Here is a 21,061-nt window from a genome sequence, read left to right on the forward strand (position 1 = left end):
AAGGGATGGAGAAGACCGTTGAGGACGTTGTAGGAACTGAAAGAAGGGTTGCTGCATGGAGGCAACTTCTAAAACCAGGAGCTGAATGTGTTAACAATGAGTTTTCACTTCAGTTCAGTTCAGTCACTCAGTCGTGTCCAGCTCTTTGCGACCCCATGGACTGCAGCATGCCAGGCCTCCCTGTCCATCACCAACTCCCAGAGCTTGCTCAAACTCATGACTGTCGAGTTGGTGATGCCATCCAACCATCTCATCCTCTGTCATCCCCTTCTCCTCCTGCCTTCAATCTTTCCCAGCATCAGGGTCATTTCCCATGAGTCAGTTCTTCACATCAGGTGGCCAAAGTATTGGAGTTTCGGCTTCAGTCCTTCCAATGAGTATTCAGGACTGATTTCAGATTACCCCAATGATCAAAGTGGCACCTGTAATAGCCTCTGAGGCAAGGGGCCTCTCCTCAGCCATTCTTGTCTACTTCCATCTATAACATTCCTATCTCTGGCCCCACATTCCTATCTCTGGCCCAGACTTGTCTTTTAAGCTCATTCATCTAAGTGTCTGGATTTATTTGTACAGGAATCTGTGAGACTGCCCCATTTGGGTGGTTTTGGGAAACTTCAGTAGCAGACACTTCCTTAGTTGTATGGACCATCTTTCTTGATGCCGCATCTGCCTCCTTTCCTGGTGTTCTTTGTTTCAGTATGGAACTCTATTGTTCCGTTCTTCAGGCAGACACCTAGGAATCATCAATGTCTCTTCCCCCTCCTTCAATTCACACAACCCATCAATCATCCAGTTTAATCAACTACACCTTGAACATGTCTCCTGCTCGTCCATTGCTTGCCGCTCTCAACACAAAAGCGCTCATCAGATCTCTCTTCTCTCTGGAACCAGAGCCAGAGCAACAGTCTCTGTCTAGTCTCATACCTTCCCCTAATCACCCTCTCCCTGCATCCATCCTCTCCAACTCACCTAGATGACCCTTTGAAAAGGCAAGTTGGCTTATCTCACGTGCCTACACCTTAAATCAGTACTTCTTCTTGTCATAAAGAGTAAATCCTTCCCTTATTTTCCTTTCCATGGCTCCAGCCACATGTGTGCCTCTCCTGCAGTGACTTTTAAAGTACATGTAAAACTTGGCAGTAATTTTAGTTTTGATGAATTTTTCTCATCTGAGCCTTTTGCACACACTTAGCCCTGTGCTGGGAACAGTTTTCTTGGTCCATTCCACTGTCTAATCTGCTCACTAATTGGTGAAACCACATGCCAATTATATTTACTTATCTATTTATATATTTTTGAGTGCATTGGATCTTACTTGTGGCACGTGGGATCTTCATTGCAATGTTTGGGTTTCTTTCTAGTTGTGGCCTTTGGACTCCAGAGCACCTGGGCTCTGTAGTTGCAGCTCATGAGCTTAGTGGCCCCTTGGCTTGTAGGATCTTAGTTCCTCGGCCAGGGATCAAACCCACATCCTCTGCATTAGAAGGTGGATTCTTAACCACTGGACCACCACGGAATCCCTCACATGGAAGTTATATACTATCTCAGAGATACCTTTTTGGATCCTTCGTTTTAGAAAACAGCAGTTTGAGAGATGGGGTGAGGATGTAAGGATCAGCATCAGGGAAGGAAGGAGGAGAAAAGGTAGGTGGGAACAGACATGGGAAAAGAAACAAATCAGGACAAAGGAAATAGCGAGACATTCCAACAGCAACACACTGACTGAGGTAGAAACAGAGGAAGCAGAGATGCATGAAAAGCGCGAGAATTAAAAAGAGAATGAGATTGGGAAACCATGTATGCAAATTTCCTTACATTCTGCATCAGATTACTGGGTTGTGCAAGCCCCCCTCTTAGCTTCACAAAACCAAAAGACAGGTGTGCAAACTGTCATAACCTCTATTTTATGGCCGCAGAAATAAAGCACAGAAAGGCACGGCAGTTATTTTCGCAAGGGCAAGGTAGAAAAGGAAGGGTGGGCACCAGCATCCTGGGTGTGTCCCCGAGGACAGCGGTGTGCGAAGCCAGCTGGCAGTCAGGGTGAGGTCGTGTGGTCAGAAGAGGAAGAGGAAACCCAAGGAGTTCTGCAGGTTCTTGAAGGAGTGAACCAGAGTCCAGAAGGTTTTAGTTAAGGAGAAAGTAATGCTGGTGGGGAGGGAATGGAAATCACTGAGAAACAGGGAGCATGGAAATGGACCAACCACTTGGACTGTAAGTGATCTAGCGTAAGAAAACTAGAATGGATAATAGAGGAAAAGAGACACACTATCACTGAAAAACAAGGAAACAGGAAACCCCAAGACATGAAAACAAGACATGAGGAGAGAAACCCAGACAATCAAATGGATGCACAGCTAGAGCTGCGTGGAGGTGGAACTGTGGATAAGACACTGAGAGGGAGAGAAAAGGAGAAGGGGTGCGAGTAGATGGCAAAAAACAGCCAGCCCGTGGCTCCCAGGAGCAGAGCTTGGAGCAGACATATCAGTGTCCCATGGTGTTGGCACGAGCCCACTGAGGTCTGTTTCTGATCGCCTTCCACGTCCATCGTGTCCTTGTTTCTCTGCAGTGACCTGGGATCCCAAAGCTCCCCAAATGCCTCCTGAAGGAGAAGCCGAGGAGGTGCTTAGCCTACTACCAGCAGAGGGGGGAGGTAATTATGACTGAAATTCCCAACTGCCTCAATAAATGGGAAAAAAATCTCCTCTTCTCTCATCTTGCCATTCTCTTCTTCATATTCACTTATGTACACAAAAAATTGTGTTGATTTTCTCTTTTGTTTTTCCCCAAACTGTGAGAGAGACTAAGGATACAGGTGAGTGGAGCTGGGTGAGGACAGCACCCCTGGGTGAAGAAGGTAGGGGGCCAGGATGTGCCAAAGGTGGGCTGAGGTCCCAAGGTAGGAGTGCCTGGGTGACTCTGTGTGTGTGTGTGTGTGTGTGTGTGTGCTCAGTCATGTCCAACTCTTTGCAACCCCATGGACTCTAGCCCACCAGGCTCCTCTGTCTATGGAATTTTCCAGGCAAGAATACTGGAAAATTTCCTTCTTCAGGGGATCTTCTCGACCAGGGATTGAACTTGGGTGACTTTAACTGCATATAAAAATCCAGTTGTCAGCAGGTTATGGCCACTGAGGCAAGGAAATCATTTTCACCTTCCTTCTGGAAGTCCTAGGAACACGAAAATAAGTTTTGTGAATGATGAGTAGGCTTGCAATTTAGAAAGGTGATGTAGGATTCTTAGACTAAAGCTGATGAAGGGAAGCTTTTGGGCCCTGTGGTCCATGTGAAAAATGGAGGGAAGAATGGGATGGGGAAAGGCAATAAAGAGCAGTGTCAAGGCTGAAAGAGGAAGAAAAAAAAAAGACAAAGGAAATAGCGAGACATTCCAACAGCAACACACTGACTGAGGTAGAAACAGAGGAAGCAGAGATGCATGAAAAGCGCGAGAATTAAAAAGAGAATGAGATTACCAAAGACAGGTGTGCAAACTGTCATAACCTCTATTTTATGCACACACCAAAACACACCAAAACAAAGAGAAGTATCTAGAGACACTGGCAGAGGAAACAAGGCCACAGACAGAAAAATATGCAGAGTCAATGGGAAGAGGAAGAAGGAGAAAGAGAATTAGATGTACAGGGAGTGCAGGAGAAGGTGGCTGGTTCTCAGCCTCCGGTGGTAATGATGGGAGGGAGTTACCCTGCAGGCCAGGGGAACTCCAAGGGCAGATCAAGATGGTCTGGGACAGGGACAGCCCCACCCAGGAGAACTGGGCCTCCTGTGTTGTCACCATGAGGGTTTTTTTTTTTTTGCCATGATTTCCCCTGGTTGTATACTGAGACCTCTGAGGGATTTCATTCCTTTCTGTAGAGGATAACAATGCCTGTTGTGTGATCTGTAAGAAAGAAGATCCCCAGGAAGCCCCGAGCTCCCCACCAAGATGTGAGCCAGGTAAGGAAGGGGTATTGTCAGCCCTGAGCTGCAAGGTGTCAGATGTCTGAATTCAGAGCTGAACAGCATGACCCTGGTTCCCTGCTCATGTTGTAGTTGTTTAGTCACTCAGCTGTCTCCAGCTCTGTGTGACCTCATGGACTGCAGCAAGCCGGGCTTCCCTGTCCTTCTCCATCTCCCGGAGCTTGCTCAAACTCATGTCCATTGAGTCAGCAATGCCATCCAACCATCTAGTCCTCTGTTATAGTAGATCAGTCCTAAAGAAATAGTCTGTTTTTCCTCCACAATCTTTATGCTTGTTTACACTAAAGACTCAATATTGTGATTTTACCTCCTATGCACCTCTTATTTCCTATAAAGAATAAAAGGTAGGTATTTATCTAGTGTTTAATAGTAATATTATATTGTTATAACTTCGGATAGAGTTTCAAAGAAACTTGGTCCTTGATATCTACTTGTCAGAAAGAGAGACCAATGACCCTAAGCCCACAAACAGTTTTTGCCACATATTCTTCATCAGATTATTGGATTATATAGTGCTTTATTGGGCTTCTCTGATAATTCAGTTGGTAAAGAACCCACCTGCAATGCAGGAGACTCTGGTTCAATTCCTGAGTCGGGAAGATCTGCTGGAGAAGGGGCAAGCTGCTCACTCTAGTATTCTTGGGCTTCCCTTGTGGTTCAGCTGGTAAAGAATCTGCCTGCAATGTGGAAACTGGGTTTGATCCCTGGATTGGGATCCCCTGGAGAAGGGAATGGCTACCCATTCCAGTATTCTGGCTGGGAGAATTCCATGGACTGTATAGTCCATGGGGTCATAAAGAGTCAGATGTGACTGACTTTCACTTTTAGTGCTTTATTCCTTTTCAAAGTACTTTGGCAAGTGAGATTTCCTCACAGAATTTTAGTTCTTAGCCAGGGAAACCGTTATTATCCCTCCTTAGCAATTAGAATACAGAAGCACAGAAAAAAGAATATTTGTTTTTCCCTTGAGATCAAAGTAGGAGGAAGGGTGAAGACCAGTGTCCTGAGTATCTCAGTACAGGTGGTGGCTGTGTGAGGCTTGTAGGAAGTCAGTGTCATCACACGATGGGAGTCCAAAGGCAGACCTGCAACATCTCAATCACGATAGAACAGAACCCAAACCAGAGAGCCTTCCACTTCTCAAATAGAGACTGTCGGTAGGGAGTGGAAGAAATTAAGAGAGAGAGAGTGAGGCAAGAAATGAATCCTGCTACAGGGTTTGGGGGCTTCCCCTGTGGCTCAGTGGTAAAGAATTTACCTGCCAATTCAGGAGAAGTAGGTTCAATCTCTGAGTTGGAAAGATCTCTTGGAGAAGGAAATGGCAGCCCATTTCAGTACTCTTGCCTGGAAAACCACATGGACAGAGGAGACTGTGGGCTATAGCCCACGGGATCACAAAACTTGGACATGACTTAGTGACTAAACAACAATAGGATTTGAAAGACCTAGAGGAATAGAGCTGGAGAGAATAAGCAAAAAAATGAGAGTTCAAGATCATCACTGCGGAAAAAATGTAAAGATAGGAGATGTTGGCGGGGGGGAGAGCACACAAAATCAAAGATACATCTTCATAATTATACACAATTATTCTCCTAGTGCAGAAGCAGAAATGTTTAGAGGCAGGTCTATAGATAGGAAACTGAGAAGCAGAGGGCAGGAGAATGAGGTGAATGAAGTGGAAACAGAGGCAGAACAGGCTTCATTGGATCTCAGGTGTGGTCCTTGGAGCAGATGTCCTTTTTCCCAAAGGGCAGCTCACCTGTGCTCTGAACCTCCTAACTCAGCTCATTTCCTTCTTTCTTTTTTTTTTTTTTTAAGTGGAGTATAATTGCTTTACAATGTTGGGTTAGTCTCTGTTGTACAATAAATTGAATTAGCTATATGTATACATATGTCCCCTCTCTGACATCCCTTCCATGTCTGCCTCCCGCCATCCCACCAGCCTAGGTCATCACAGAGCTGAGCTGTCTGAGCTATACAGCACCTTCCCACTATCTGTTTTACACATGGTAGTATATTCGGGTCAATCCTAATCTCCCAATTAGTCCAACCTCCCCCTTCCCTATCCCTGTGTCCACATGTCCATTCTGTACATCTGTATCTCTATTCCTGCATGGAAATAAATTCCTCTATACCATTCCTCATTTCTTTTCAGAGTCCTGTGATCCTGAAGCTTCCCAAATGACTGACAAAGAAGAACAAGAGGAGCTGCCCAGTCAACCACTGGATGGAGAAGGTATTCATGACTTCAACTCCTATGTAACTAATTGAATCTTTTTCTGTCTACGGGGAGGAAGATCTACTCTACTCCTCTTCACATGCGCACACAGAAGAAATACAAGGTGCCACGTGGAAAGAATCAAAAAGACGGAGGAAATTAGTTGTATTAGAAGGGAGTGAGATGGGTTTGTTGTGAGATTATGTTCAGCCTCTGGTGATAGTGTCAGGAGCCTTGTTAACCTCCAGGTCAGCTGAGTTCAAAGGCAGGAGGGTCTACGGGTTGGGACATTCCCACCTTGGAGATTCTTTAGCCACCATAGTCTTCCCGGTTGTTTCTGGTAGGGCTTTCCTACTATGGCTTCCATTGGTCATACACTGGGTTTCTAAGAGATTTCATTCTATTTATCAGAAGGCAGTGGCACCTGTTTAGAAATATGTGATGAAGAAGAGACTCAGGAATCCTTGAGCTCACCACCAAAAAGTGGACCAGGTGAGGGAGGTAAGGATGGTCTGAGCTGCAAGACGTCAGGAGGATGGTGTTTCCTAATGGATGCTACTCTGGGAATACCCCACAATGGAAGTTTCAGTTAATTCTGAAATACAGTCTTCACGTTTACCTTGATTCTTTGGGAAAATGCCAGGACTTCGTGCGTGCTGTGCTCCACTGTGTCCAACCCTCTGTGACCCCATGGACTGCAGCCTGCCAGGCTCCTTTGTCCTTGGGGTTCTCCAGGCAAGCATACCGGAGTGGGTTGCCATCTCCTTCTCCAGGGGATCTTCCCCACCTAGGGATTGAACCCATGTCTCCTTCATCCCCTGCACTGGCAGGCAGATTCTTTACCACTGAGCCACCTGCAGAAACCCCCACCACCAAAGCATGGACCAGGTGAGGGAGATAAGGATGGTCTGGGCTGCAGGGTGTCAGGAGGATGGTGTTTCCTGAGGTATTGTACTCTAGGAATACTCCACAATGAAAGTTTCAGTTAATTCTCAAATACCGTCTTCACATTTACCTTGACTCTTCGGGAAAACGCAAGGGACAAGAAACCTTGAGCAACTCCACAATTAGGAGGTCATGCTGTTTGATAGTAAGTATCCATGTATCCATTTGTAGTAGATACAATCTCACACAGGAAAAAGAACAAAGAAGCTGCACAAAAATGTGATTAATTTTTAGTGAAACTGTTAGTACATTATATCTATTTAGTATCCCCGAAGAATATTTACATTCACCTCTTTCAGCACAGGAACATAACCTTTCATTTATCTGTTGTCTATAGAGACTTAATTTATTGCTTAAGTTGGTGTGACATGTTTTATATCACCATCAATGGTTTCTTTGTCTAAATGTTTGAACTTTTGATCTTACTATGGGAATAACTCATGACTTCAAATGTTTGAGGTTCTTTGGGGGTTTTAGTGGTTTCCTACTCCATGGATAACTCTCAAAGACAAAGTACAACTGGGTTTAAGCTGATTCTCATGACTAAGTCATGGTCTTGATATAAATGGTTTGTAGCATCCTTGCCCTAAATGGCAATCAATAGCTGCCAGACTGATGTTTCTTAAGGCTGTTTTCTGGATTAAAATTGATTTTAGAAGCATAATTGCAACTGAAGTCATAATGTTTTTTAAGAAGTTGGTTTGGGATGACAGTGTATTCAAAAATTCTTAAAATTGGCTCTACTAGAAATACTGTAGAAGAATTAAATTAAAAGTTAGGGTGGTGATCATAAGTGTGTCAGTCTTGGAATGTTATTATTAGCAGTAAAGATAACATTATGAGGAAGTCAGAGGCTTCAAACATTAAATGAGTAAATTGAAAAGCTGAAATAGCAAGGATAAAGGATAAAAAATGCGAAGAAGAATGTGACAATCAGTGTGACAAGCTAGACATCCAGGAAAACCTTACTTTGATGATCTTGAGTGGAAGCAGTTCTACCTTATGGAATTGTCTCTATGTTCCGGGAATCTTTGGGAATTCACTTAATATCCATTTTTCTATGGGTTCCTGAAGATATTTAAAATCTGTTTCCATTGTATTCAGATGTTATGATCTACTCCAAAAACATAATAGCTTTCGGTTTTAGCAATCTGACATATCCTAGAAAAAGCCCCAGGCTTCCCCAATGGATCAGCAATGAAGAATCCACCTGCAATGCGGAATGCAGGAGACATGGGTTCAATCCCTGGTTTGGGCAGATCCCCTAGAGGAGGAACTGGAAATGCACTCCAGTATTCTTGCCTGGAAAATCCTATGGACAGGGGACCCTGGTGGACTACAGTCCATGGGGTCGCAAAGAGTTGGACACGACTTATCAACTTAACAACAACAACCACAGAGAAGGTTCTACGTTCAGTTGCTTGAGATAATTTTGCTTTCTGTAAGGGAATGAACTCTACAAGGAAATCTGAAGCAGTCATTGCATAACCAGCCTGGGATCTATTTTTCGTTATTATCTTTTGTCTTAATTTTTATTTTTATTTTAGAGATAATATTTATCATCAAATAATATTAAGTCAGGATTTAGTATGGAAGTGAACTTCCAGATGTTCAAGCTGGATTTAGAAAAGGCAGAGGAACCACAGAACAAATTGCCAGTATCCACTGGAGCATTGAAAAAGCAAGAGAGTTCCAAAAAAACATCTACTTCTGCTTTATTCACTATGTCAAAGCCTTTAACTGTGTGGATCACAACAAACTGTGGAAAATTCTTAAAGAGGTGGGAATACCAGACCACCTGACCTGCCTCTTGAGAAATCTGTATGCAGGTCAAGAAGCAATAGTTAGAACTGGACATGGAACAACAGACTGATTCCAAATAGGAAAAGGAGTACATCAAGGCTGTGTATTGTCACCCTGCTTATTTAACTTATATGCAGAGTACATCATGAGAAATGCTGGGCTGGAGGAAGCACCAGCTGGAATCAAGATTGCTGGGAGAAATATCAATAACCTCAGCTAGGCAAATGACACCACCCTTATGGCAGAAAGTGAACAACTAAAGAGCCTCTTGATGAAAGTGAAAGAGGAGAGTGAAAAAGTTGGCTTAAAACTCAGCATTCAGAAAACTAAGCTCATGGCATCTAGTCCCATCACTTCATGGCAAATAGATGGGGAAAGAGTGGAAACAGTGAGAAATTTTATTTTGGGGGCTCCAAAATCACTGCAGGTGGTGACTGCTGACATGAAATTAAAAGATGCTTGCTTCTTGGAAGAAAAGCTATGACCAGCCTAGACAGCATATTAAAAAGCAGAGATATTGCTTTGCCAACGAAGGTCTGTCTAGCTATGGATTTTCCAGTGGTCATGTATGGATGTGAGAGTTGGACTATAAAGAAAGCTGAGCGCCAAAGAATTGATGCTTTTGAACTGTGGTGTTGGAGAAGACTCTTGAGGGTCCCTTGGACTGCAAGAAGAGCCAACCAGTCCATCCTAAAGGAAATCATTCCTGAATATTAATTGGAAGGACTGATGCTGAAGCTGAAACTCCAATACTTTGGCCACCTGATACAAAGAACTGCCCCATGGAAAAGACCCTGAAGCTGGGAAAGACTGAAGGCGGGAGGAGAAGGGGATGACAGAGAATGAGATGGTTGGATGGCATCACCAACTCGATGGACATGAATTTGAGCAAGCTCTAGGAGTTGGTGATGGACAGGGAGGCCTGGCATGCTGCAGTCCATGGGGTCGCAAAGAGTTGGACACAACTGAGTGTGTTGGCCATCTGGTGATGTCTATGTGTAGAGTCTTCCCTTGTGTTGTTGGACCAGGGTGTTTGCTATGACCAGTGCAGTCTCTTGGCAAAACTCTAGTAGCCTTTGCCCTGCTTCATTCTATACTCCAAGGCTAAACTTGCTTGTTACTCCAGGTGTTTCCTGACTTTCTTTTGCATTCCAGTCTCCTATAATGAAAAGGACATCTTTTTTGAGTGTCAGTTCTAAAAGGTCTTGTAGGTCTTCATAGAACCATTCAACTTCAGCTTCTTCAGCATTACTGGTCGGGGCATAGACTTGGATTACTGTGATATTGAATGGTTTGCCTTGGAAACGGACAGAGATCATTCTGTTGTTTTTGAGATTGCATCCAAGTACTGCATTTCGAATCTTTTGTTCACCATGATGGCTACTCCATTTCTTCTAAGGGATTCCTGCCCACAGTAGTAGATATAATGATCATCTGAGTTAAATTCACCCATTCCAGTCCATTTCAGTTCACTAATTCCAAGAATGTCTACATTCACTCTTGCCATCTCCTGTTTGACCACTTCCAATTTGCCTTGAATCATGGACCTAGCATTCCAGGTTCCTATGCAATATTGCTCTTTACAGCATCAAGCCTTGCTTCTATCACCAGTCACATCCACAACCAGGTGTCGTTTTTGCTTTGGCTCCATCCCTTCATTGTTTCTTAAGTTATTTTTCCTGATCTCCAGTATCATATTGGACACCTAATGACCTGGGGAGTTCATCTTTCAGTGTCCTATCTTTTTGCCTTTTCATACTGTTCATGGGGTTCTCAAGGCAAGAATACTGAAGTGGTTTACCATTCCCTTCTCCAGTGCAAGTTAGTACTTCTTAATACATTTAATATAGTTTCATTTGCAGGATAAAGCCCTACCTATTACATTTTTAGGAGTTTCTTTGAGGGAAATATTATTAAATTTGTCATTTACTTTTGACATACCAAAAATTCCCCACTGAAACCCAAAGATATCTTTTGTAAAAATTTTCTGTTTAAGTGCAAGAGTTTAGACTCATACTGAGAGTACAAAGAGGAAGTGGAAATTCTGCCAGTGGGAGCTTGTGACTTTGGTAGAGACAAACCCATGACAAACAAAGAGGCCACTACACCCAGTCATAAGTATGAATAGTGTCCTTCTCGTAAATGAGGCATTGAACTCATCAACCAAACAGAGATGAGAAAGAAGACATATGATCAAATACATGATAATAGTTATGTACTAAACAAAGTGATTTTCTTTCACAAATTAATACAATGTCAAATATCCTCATGAAGGTTTTGGTGAGAGACTCAAGACAAATGTGACCAAATATATTTGCACAAATTGGCTATGGTCTACTGGAGCCCCACCCATTAATTAGTCTTTGGGGCTGGCATGGGTTGGGGATTTATCAAGTCTGTGTCTCTATGTATTTGCTTTGGATCACTATCTTCTAATAATTAAAAAGCATGGGAAATTCAGGAATACACAAACACATGAGATAAGACTTTTTAAAAAATAGACAGAAGAAAAGAGAGTAAATGAAGAAGTGGAAGAATAAGTACATTGACAGAATATTTGTTAAATGCTGTGCTGCCAAACCAAAAGATCCAATGATTTTGTATCTAATTTCACACATATCTTTAAATACTAAAATAAATTCAGTAAAACCTCAAAGAAACAAGTCAGAGCTCAAGTTGTTCTTGGGACAGCTTCACTTGGAAGTGGATCAGGAAGACAATCTGAGTCATGCACAAAAAGCTGTAGGTTTGTACCTGTTGGTTCAAGGGTCTCAAAAGACACCCCTAAACAAGTCTTCGTGATGATCTTGCTGGGAGCTCTGTTTTTGAAGGCAGAGGTCATCATGCAATATCTGAAGCTAAAGCTGGCAAGGCACATGGCAAGAGGAGGCACTGTGCTTATGGGACTCAGTGTCTTTCAAAAAATAATTTTATTTATTTATTTTATTCATTTATTTTTATTTAAATTTTATTTATTTATTTTTAATTAATTTTTATTGCAGTATATTAGATTTGCAATGTTGTGTTTTTATTTACAGTTTTAGGAAGCATGTAGTTCAGGAACAGCAGATTTTCAGAAACAGGAGTGTTTATAACTAGGTTAGCATCTAGCCACACTCAGGCTTGCTGAAGTGTGTCTATTGCTGATTGGCTGATTTTCATAAGTGTAAGGCCACCCTTAATTGGCTGGATTTAAATGTGGCTAGTGATGTAAACAGTCATTGGCCAATTGGGATAAATTTAAAACTGGCTCTGGTAATTATGGTTTGCAATTTTCAAGACAGTTTTTCCCAGAAGAATAAGATCTTTATATCTTATTCTTAAAGCTTAAAGTAGAAAAAGAAAAGTAGAGAAAGCAATTCAGTTCAGTTCTGTCGCTCAGTCGTGTCCAACTCTTTGTGACCCCGTGGACTGCAGTACACCAGGCCTCCCTGTCCATCACCAACTTCTGGAGTTTACTCAAACTCGAGCCATCCAACCAACTCATCCTCTGTCGTCCCCTTCTCCTCCTGCCCTCAATCTTTCCCAGCATCAGGGTCTTTTCAAACGAGTCAGCCCTTTGCGTCAGGTGGCCAAAGTATTGGAGTTTCAGCTTTAGCATCAGTCCTTCCAATGAACACCCTGAAAGGTTGTTGTTGAATCACACAAAGACACTGGGATTCTTGGCCCCCGGAGGAGAAGAATTCAATCCGGGGCCAGAGACGACGCTTGATCGCTCAGAGCTTTTGTGTAATAAAGTTTTATTAAAGTATAAAGGAGATAGAGAAAGCTTCTGACATAGGCATCAGAAGAGGGCAGAAAGAGTACCCCCTGCTAGTCTTCAGCTGGATTGTTATATAGTCACTAGCAGTCTGTTAATGAAAGAAAGGAATGTCTTAAAATTCAGAATGGCACCAGGCCGCTCACCCATAAGATGCATTTTGGGATAATCTTGGCACCAAATGGTTTATCCTGGGCCATAAAATGATTAACTTGAATCTTGAAGAAGGGCGGACTACCATACAAATAGTTTCATTTACATAGATTAGGGGAACAATATCTGAGTATAACATACTGGTTTGTCAAGTACGTTCTGAGCCAAGAGGCGAACGGACTTGAGGACAGAGTTTGGGGTAAATGCATAGCACTTTAGCATAGCTTAAGACAAATATTTTATAAGAAAAAGGCATTGGTTATCTCTAGGTTTGAGAATAGTTAACTTCAGGTGAAACCAGGTTTTCTTATGGCAACACAGTATTTTAAGAGAAATCTCCTTTTAAATTTATATAGAGAAGAAAAAAATATCGCTAGTTTGTTTCCTCCTGCCGATTAAGACGGAAAAGGCAATGGCACCCCACTCCAGTACTCTTGCCTGGAAAATCCCATGGACGGAGGAGCCTGGTGGGCTGCAGTCCATGGGGTTGCTAAGAGTCGGACACGACTGAGCGACTTGACTTTTACTTTTCACTTTCATGCACTGGAGAAGGAAATGGCAACCCACTCCAGTGTTCTTGCCTGGAGAATCCCAGGGACGGGGGAGCCTGGTGGGCTGCCGTCTCTGGGGTTGCACAGAGTCGGACACGACTGAAGCGACTTAGCAGCAGCAGCCGATTAAGAGAGATAAAAATGTCTGACACTTGCAGGCTATTTCCTCCGTTTGGAGACCCCTGGCCTTCCTGCCTGTTACCCTCTCAACCCAGGACTGAATTCCTTTAGGATTGACTGGTTGGATCTCCTTGCAGTCCAAGGGACTCTCAAGAGTCTTCTCCAACACCACAGTTCAAAAGCATCAGTTCTTTGGTGCTCAGCTTTCTTTATAGTCCAACTCTCACATCCATACATGACTACAGGAAAAACCACAGCCTTAACTAGACAAACCTTTGTTAGCTAAAGAGAAAGCAGAATGAGGTACAAAAGATGGGAAAAAACATGGTTCTATTGGACCTCAGGTGTGATTATTGGAGCAGATGTACTTTTTTCCAGAAAGCAGTTTATCTTAGCTCAGAATATCAGTGTGCAGCATGAAAGCACCAGGAACTGTATCTTAATCACTGTCTTAGGATCTGTAATGTTCTTGTTTCCCTTCAGTATCTGGCAGACTAGAAACTCTCCAGATGAATACAGAAGAAGATTCAGAGGAGCTAGGTTCTAGCCCACTATCCTATGATAGCCAAAGTAATTATGAATTAAAAAAAAAAAAACAGAAACAAAGTTCTGGTAAAGATAAAGAGATAAGAAAGGGAAACAGGGAGACTTAAAGAAAGAGTTAGATGTATGGAAAATCAGAGGAAGAAGTAGAAAAGGGGGATCAACAAAAAGGGGTTCAGAAAAGAGGATCATTGGGGAAATAAAAAATCTTCATAAGCCTTGATTTTGACCCAGGTACAGAGCTACCAACGTTTGGAAATAAGTGCTCCTGTGTGATGTGCTTCTCGAAAGATGTGCCCAGAGATCCAGAAGGAAGAACTGAAAGTATGCAAGCTGATGACATGTTAGGTAAGGCTACCTGAGGGTGGTGAGATGGGGGTGGCTCCACTGGCAACACAGACCTAGGTAGGGTGGTGGCAGATGGAAGGAAGGAATAAGGAATATGGCTGGCTTCCAGTCTATCCCAGTATCCTGATCTCTGCATTTGCTTGACCTGATCCTTTTGGGACTAGCAGGGAAGCAAGAGATCATTATAAAATTGTGTTTAAGGGATGGCCCGTGTTGATTATACATGGTTGATATATTAATTGGGCTTCCCTGGTGGCTCAAATGGTAAGAATCTGCCAGCAATGCAGGCAACATGGATTTGATCCCTATGTTGGGAAGATCCCCCAGAGAAGGGAATGCCAACCCACTCTAGTTTTCTTGCCTGGCAGGCTACAGTCCATGGTGGTGCAAAGAGAAATACACTCTTTAAAGTGGCAGTTTATTGTTTATTACATCAGTGTATTACTAACAAAGCTTTGTGATTTCCAGTGATTTCTATCCCTGTCACCCAAGAAAGTCAAGTGTATGTCCATTAATAGGTAACACTGTCATTTTGTCACAATCTTAGAAAGGTCTCAAAAGATAGCTACTCCTGCCACTTAATTGTCAGAAGGAAAGACTTCAGATTAACTATTCTTAACCCAGCACATAGGTTTGATAAATGTTCTCCAGCATGTCACTTGTTTATATAGTGATACTATTCACTTTTGCATATAAGGTCTTATTTCATCCTAACAAAATTCTTAAGGACTAGACAAATATCCCTGAGTAAACTGAAATTTATAGATATTGAAGAATGTTTTTCAAAGTCCCATTAAGAAATAATGGAAGACCCAGGGTCCGGGGCTCCCATGTCTCGATTCAGTAGGTTTGATTCCTTTACGAGAAAGAGAGATAATAACCCAAATGTCTTTATAAATTCAAGCCTTCTGCAGTATGAATCATCTTAAGATTTGTAACTTTTATTTATTTATTTTTGTTTCCACATCTTGTGTTTTTTTCTAGATACGGTAGATCTTGGGAACAACTCTACTGTGAGAAAACCCAAGAAGAGAAGAAGTAAGAGTGCATGCAATTTTATTTGCTTTTGATACTAAAAAGGAGTTTTTAATGCCAGTTTCATTATTATTATTATTTATAATAATGTGTTAATAATATGAAAACCCCATAAAGGTGTCTATATCCTAATCTCTGGAACCTGTAATCTGTTATCTTATGTGGCAAAAGGGATTTTATACATATGATTAAGATCAGGACCTTGACATTGGAGATTATCCTGCATTTTCTGGGTGCACTCAGTATCATCAAGAGGGCCTTAAAATATGAAGAACTGTTCCTGACTGTGAAGAGAGGAAGAAGTGATTATGGAAGACAGTCACAGAGAGATGCAATATTGCTAGCTTTGCAGATGGAAGGAAAGAATAAGGAATATTGATGGCTTCTGTTAACAAAGTGAGAAAGGAAAGGAAAGAGATTTCCCTCTACAGCCTCCAGACAGGAATGAAGCCCTACTGAAACCTTGATTTTAACCCAGAGTGACCCTTGTCAGACTTCTAACCAACATAACTATAAGATAATGAACTGTTTTAAGCCACTAAATTTGTGGTCATTTGCTATGGTACCAATAAAAGAGTAAGATGGATTTTGGTTATTGGAAGTGGGATGCAGCCAAAATTCATTCCTAAAAATGTGGAAGTGGCTTTGAATTTGGGCAACGGGCAGAGGGAATTTGGGTAATAAGAATTTTAAGTAGAACAATAAAAAATGTCTAGATTGCTTTGAATAGTTAGTAGAAATGTGGTGCTAAAGACTGCTTGTGAGGACTTGGAAGTGAAGAGCATGGTAGGAAAAATCTATGTCGTTTTGGAGAATATGTAAATCATTATGAAAAGGCTGTTGGGTCGCTAAGAGTCGGGCACGACTGAGCGACTTCACTTTCACTTTTCACTTTCATGCGTTGGAGAAGGAAATGGCAACCCACTCCAGTGTTCTTGCCTGGAGAATCCCAGGGACGGGGGAGCCTGGTGGGCTGCCGTCTATGGGGTCGCACAGAGTCGGACACGACTGAAGTGACTTAGCAGCAGCAGCAGCAGCAGCAATATGGAGGCTAAAGGTGTCATGAAGGAAATAAGGAACGTGTTTTTGAAAATGAAAGGGAATCCTTACTATTTAGTGGCAGAAAGCTCAGCAAAATTAAATCCTGCAGTTATGTGGAAAGCAGAATTTTTTGGATATATAGCTAAGATTCCTAATTACAAAAGGTGCAGCTGGTTTCATGTTGCTGCTTAGAGTAAACTGCGAAAGGAAAGAGGTAAGTCAAGGGAAGAGCTGCTAAACAAAAGGAATCAGGACTTGATGATTTAAAATTTTTTTAGCCTATTCAGATTGCAAAAATGCTAAAGTTAGGAGAGTCACTGTCAGGAAAACATGCTCTGCAGCAACAACCAGGAGTGTCACTATTTAACTTTTTGCGAATGTCCCAGAAGCAGTGAAACATCAAAGTATTCAGTCACACAAATTGTTCTTCAAAGAGATTAAGTTTGTGACCCATAGGTACCCTCAGCCATCGCAGCAGAAGTGAAAAATGGATATGTGAGTCTACAAGAAAGATTTGTGGAGGAGACGCTCGTCTAATGGATGAGATTCTCATGACATATATGGGAGATATAGAAGATTCTTAAGACATTTATACCAACAGAAACAGAGATGTCCTTGTTCTAGTCCTTAGAGCCTGTAATCTGTTACTTTACCTGGCAGAAGAGACACTGGTGGTGTGATTAAATTAAAGATTTTTAGATGGGGAGATTTTTCTAGATTATCTGGGTGGCCCCAATCAAGTCACATGGGTCCTTAAAATCAGAAAACTTTTCTGCTATGGAGAGAGGGATATGTGACTATAGAATAATGGTCAAAGGAGATACAGTGTGAATGGCTTTGGAGAATAAGGCAGGGAGCAATGAGCCAAGAAATGTGGGCAGCCTTCAGAAGCTTGAAAAGGTAAAGAAATCAAATATCCCCTACAGCTTCCAGAAAGAAACAAAGTCTCTAGATGCCTTGATTTTAGCTCAGTGAGACTTGTGTCAGATTCCTGATCTTCCAAACTGCAAGATAAAACATTTGTGTTGCTTTAAGCCAAGAAGTGTATGGTAATTTATAATAGTAACAATAGAGAACTAATATTCTTCATAAGACAAAACAGAAACAAACAAACAAAAATCCTGAGTTTCACCTTTATATCATTAAGTTACATTTTTTAAAATAGCAATTTATAGTTTTTCAAACCTTGTTGTTTTCAAAATTTTAAAATATATGATCCGTATAAATTTTGATTGATATGTATTTTTCCAGATTTTTCTGTGCATGTTTTGAGATATTTACATCATACACTAACACATTATATCATAAATCTATTTATACTGTTACATTTCCCTTACTTTAAAATCAGTATGTCGTGCACAAGAGATTATAAACATTTAACAGTTTGCCAATGTAACTGTAAAAAGTTTTCTTTTATTCTGCTTTAATTTGCATTGCTCTCATTTTTATTGTGGTTGAGCATTTTTCATTTGTTATTGGTTATTTATTTTCCTTCTTCTAAAAATGGATAATGTGTATGCCTTACCAGTATTGCTATCTTTTTTAAACCATACTGAACAAACATAGGAATATTTATATATACATTAAACTTTGCCTATGTATACTGTTAGTATTTTATTTCATTTGATGTTATTCTCTTAGGTTTGTTTATAACATATTTTGTCCTAGAGAAATTTGAAATTTTATATAGTAAGATCTATCAGGATTTTCCTTTATGGCATCTAGGTTTTGTTTACAATATATAAAGATGTTTTCCAACTTGAAATTTTAAAAATACTTATATATGCTTCTAAAATATTTGACGTACTTAATACTTTTAAATGTTTAAATTTATTATTCATAAAAGACTCACCTCTTTGTGTGTAATGTGAAATAGTAATTACAGGGAGTAACACCAACTTTTTAAAAAATTGAAATATGCTAATGTACAATATTATATGTTATAGGTATATAATTTTGAAGGTTATACTCCATTTATGGTTATTATAAAATATTTGCTATATTCCCCATGATATACAATATATTCTTATAGCTTATTGTATACCTAGTAGTTCATATCTCTTAATTCTCTGCACCTAATTTGCCCCTCCCCTCTTACTTCTCCTCACTGGTAAGCATTAGTTTATTCTCTTTATCTGTGAGTCTGCTTCATTTTTGTTATATTCGCTAGTTCGTTGTATTTTTAAGGTTCCAGATAGAAGTTATATCATACAGTATTTGCCTTTCTCTATCTGACTTATTTCACCTAGCATAATTCCCTTCAAATCCATCCACGTTGACACAAATGGAAAAATTTTCATTCTTTTTTATGGCTGAGTAATATTCCATATGTATCTGTCTATGTCTATCTATCTGTCTACCACATCTTCTTTTCCCATTCGTGTCTTGAAGGACACTTACACTGCTTCCATTTCTTGGCAATTATAAAAGTGCTGCTATGAATATTAGGGTACATGTATCTTTTCAAATTAGTGTTTTTGTGTTTTTTGGTTATACATTCAGGAGTGGGACTGCTGTGTCATATGGTAATTCTATGCTTAGTTTTCTGAAAAACCCCAACACGGTTTTTTCCACAGTGGCTGCACCAACTTGCATTCCTATCATAGTGTGTGAAGTTTCCCTTTTCTCCATGCTTTTGCTCACTTGCTATTTGTGTTCTTTCGGATGAGAGCCATTCTGACAGGTGCGAGATGGTTTTGATTTGCATTTCTCTGAAGATCAGGGATGTTGAACATCTTTTCATGTGCCAGTGGATGCCAACACTATTTCCTTCATGATTTGAATGCCCTTTTGCATCTTTTCTGTGTTCATGGATCTGTGTCTGATTCTACTCTGAGATGCTGGTCTATTTAGTTTTAATGTGGTACCAAGTTGGTTTAATTATAATATTTTAAAGTAAAATTTTCTATTCCTACTTGATATATATATTTTTTTTCAAAGAAAAAAGTAAAAAATATAGTGAGGAGCAACAGAAAAGGGGATTTCAGAAGTCTGATTAATCTGGCTCACTCATTATGCATAAACTTTAGAATCAGTCAAGATCTCCTCCCCACACCACCACAACTGCATTGGAACTTTGAAAATATATTGAATTTGGAGATTAGTTTGGGTAGAGTTGAGGTTTTTACAAGGAGCATGAGCTCTTCACTTATTCAGGTCATCTTGTATGTTCTTCAACAAAGTTTTAGCTTTTGTAAATAGATCTTGCCAATTTTTACTTTCCTAGATAGCTTTATTGACCTATAATTTCATATAATAGTATTTATCACTGTTAAGGTATGACTGGGTAAGTTTTAACAGACTGACCTCATCAATTCTTTAGAATTTGTTGAAGGCTCCTTTGCATCCTAATTTATGGTCAATCTTTGTGAATGTTCTCTGACACTTAAAAATTGTATTTGAACTATTTGTTGGGGTCTGGTTTCTTCCCATTTACATAGTCTTTATTAAATACAACTTTGTTGTTTAATTCTTGCATCTCCTAAATTAGGCTGTATTTGTTCCATCAGGTTTGTATTTAAGTGTGGTAAACGCTCCCACATGACTCTGTGTATTTGACTCCTCACTAGTCTATTGTTTTACTTTAAATATTTTGATGGTATTCATGACTATATGACTTAATGAATCTTTTCCATTTATTGTTATACAGTGTTTCTCTTTATCCCTACTAATGCTTTTAATATTAAAATCTCTTTTTCTGGGTGCTGATAGTGTAATGTGAACTTTAATGTTTTATGCTTTTTGGTGCTTTTTACTTCTTTTATGTTAAGCCCATTTTTGCAGCTTTGTTTTATGCCTCTTTTAACAACACTTAGCTTCTTCTAATCTTCTCTGATCTTTTTTTAAATCCTAACCGTTTAATAGTTAAATTTTATTTGTTTACATTTGTTCTGATTCCTGATATACATCAACTTGTATATCACTGTTCATTTTTATTTTTCTGTGTTTTTGTGTCTCTTTCCTACACTCAGATGGATTGAGATAGAATTCTATATTCCATCTTTTTTCTCTGCTGGTTTAGAGATTAGAGATGAAATTTCTGTAATCTTTTTGACCATATCCCATCCCCCAAAGATGACAAGGATCTTAGCATGGATTCACTGAAGACTGACCATCCATCTCTACTATTTAGCTATTATTTAACATTTTATTTTAAATTTTCTTTTAATTATAATTTGGAGACTATTATGATTTTTGCAGTTGACATCTATTTAAACACTTAAAAGTCATTTTACGTACTCACCACTGTTTCTTTTCTTTGATTTTGCTTTTTGTCTAGCTGAAATAAATCATTTAGTTCTTTTAGTGAATGGTCTGTGAAAGTGAAAATTGCTCAGTTGTGTCTGACTCTTTGTGACCCCATGGACTATGCAGTCCATGGAATTCTCCAGGCCAGAATACTGGAGTGGGTAGCCTTTCCCTTCTCCAGGGGACTTTCCAACCCAGGAATTGAATCAGGGACTCCTGCATTGCAGGGGAATTCTTTACCAACTGAGCTTTCAGGGAAGCCCTATAAGTGGTAAATTTTTCAAGTGTTGTATGTGCAAATTTGTCTTTATTTTAATAGAAT

At 40.4% G+C, this 21,061-nt stretch overlaps 1 protein-coding gene across 24 annotated transcripts in view; it reads left to right on the forward strand.

Moving 5' to 3' along the window:
• LOC133230294 (nuclear body protein SP140-like protein) overlaps positions 1–21,061 on the forward strand; it is an 81,310-nt gene that overhangs the window by 34,200 nt on the left and 26,049 nt on the right. For 12 of the 24 annotated variants that reach the window (XM_061387564.1, XM_061387612.1, XM_061387622.1 and 9 more), the window contains 6 exons: positions 2,567–2,650; positions 3,870–3,950; positions 6,130–6,210; positions 6,604–6,693; positions 14,302–14,415; positions 15,400–15,453. In XM_061387564.1, coding sequence (XP_061243548.1) covers positions 2,567–2,650; positions 3,870–3,950; positions 6,130–6,210; positions 6,604–6,693; positions 14,302–14,415; positions 15,400–15,453 — 504 coding nt within the window. The remainder of the gene's footprint in view (positions 1–2,566; positions 2,651–3,869; positions 3,951–6,129; positions 6,211–6,603; positions 6,694–14,301; positions 14,416–15,399; positions 15,454–21,061) is intronic. The other 12 variants (XM_061387602.1, XM_061387651.1, XM_061387696.1 and 9 more) reach the window with 7 other exon arrangements.

This window comes from Bos javanicus, chromosome 2, assembly GCF_032452875.1.
Source record: "Bos javanicus breed banteng chromosome 2, ARS-OSU_banteng_1.0, whole genome shotgun sequence".
Classification (NCBI taxonomy): domain Eukaryota; kingdom Metazoa; phylum Chordata; class Mammalia; order Artiodactyla; family Bovidae; genus Bos; species Bos javanicus.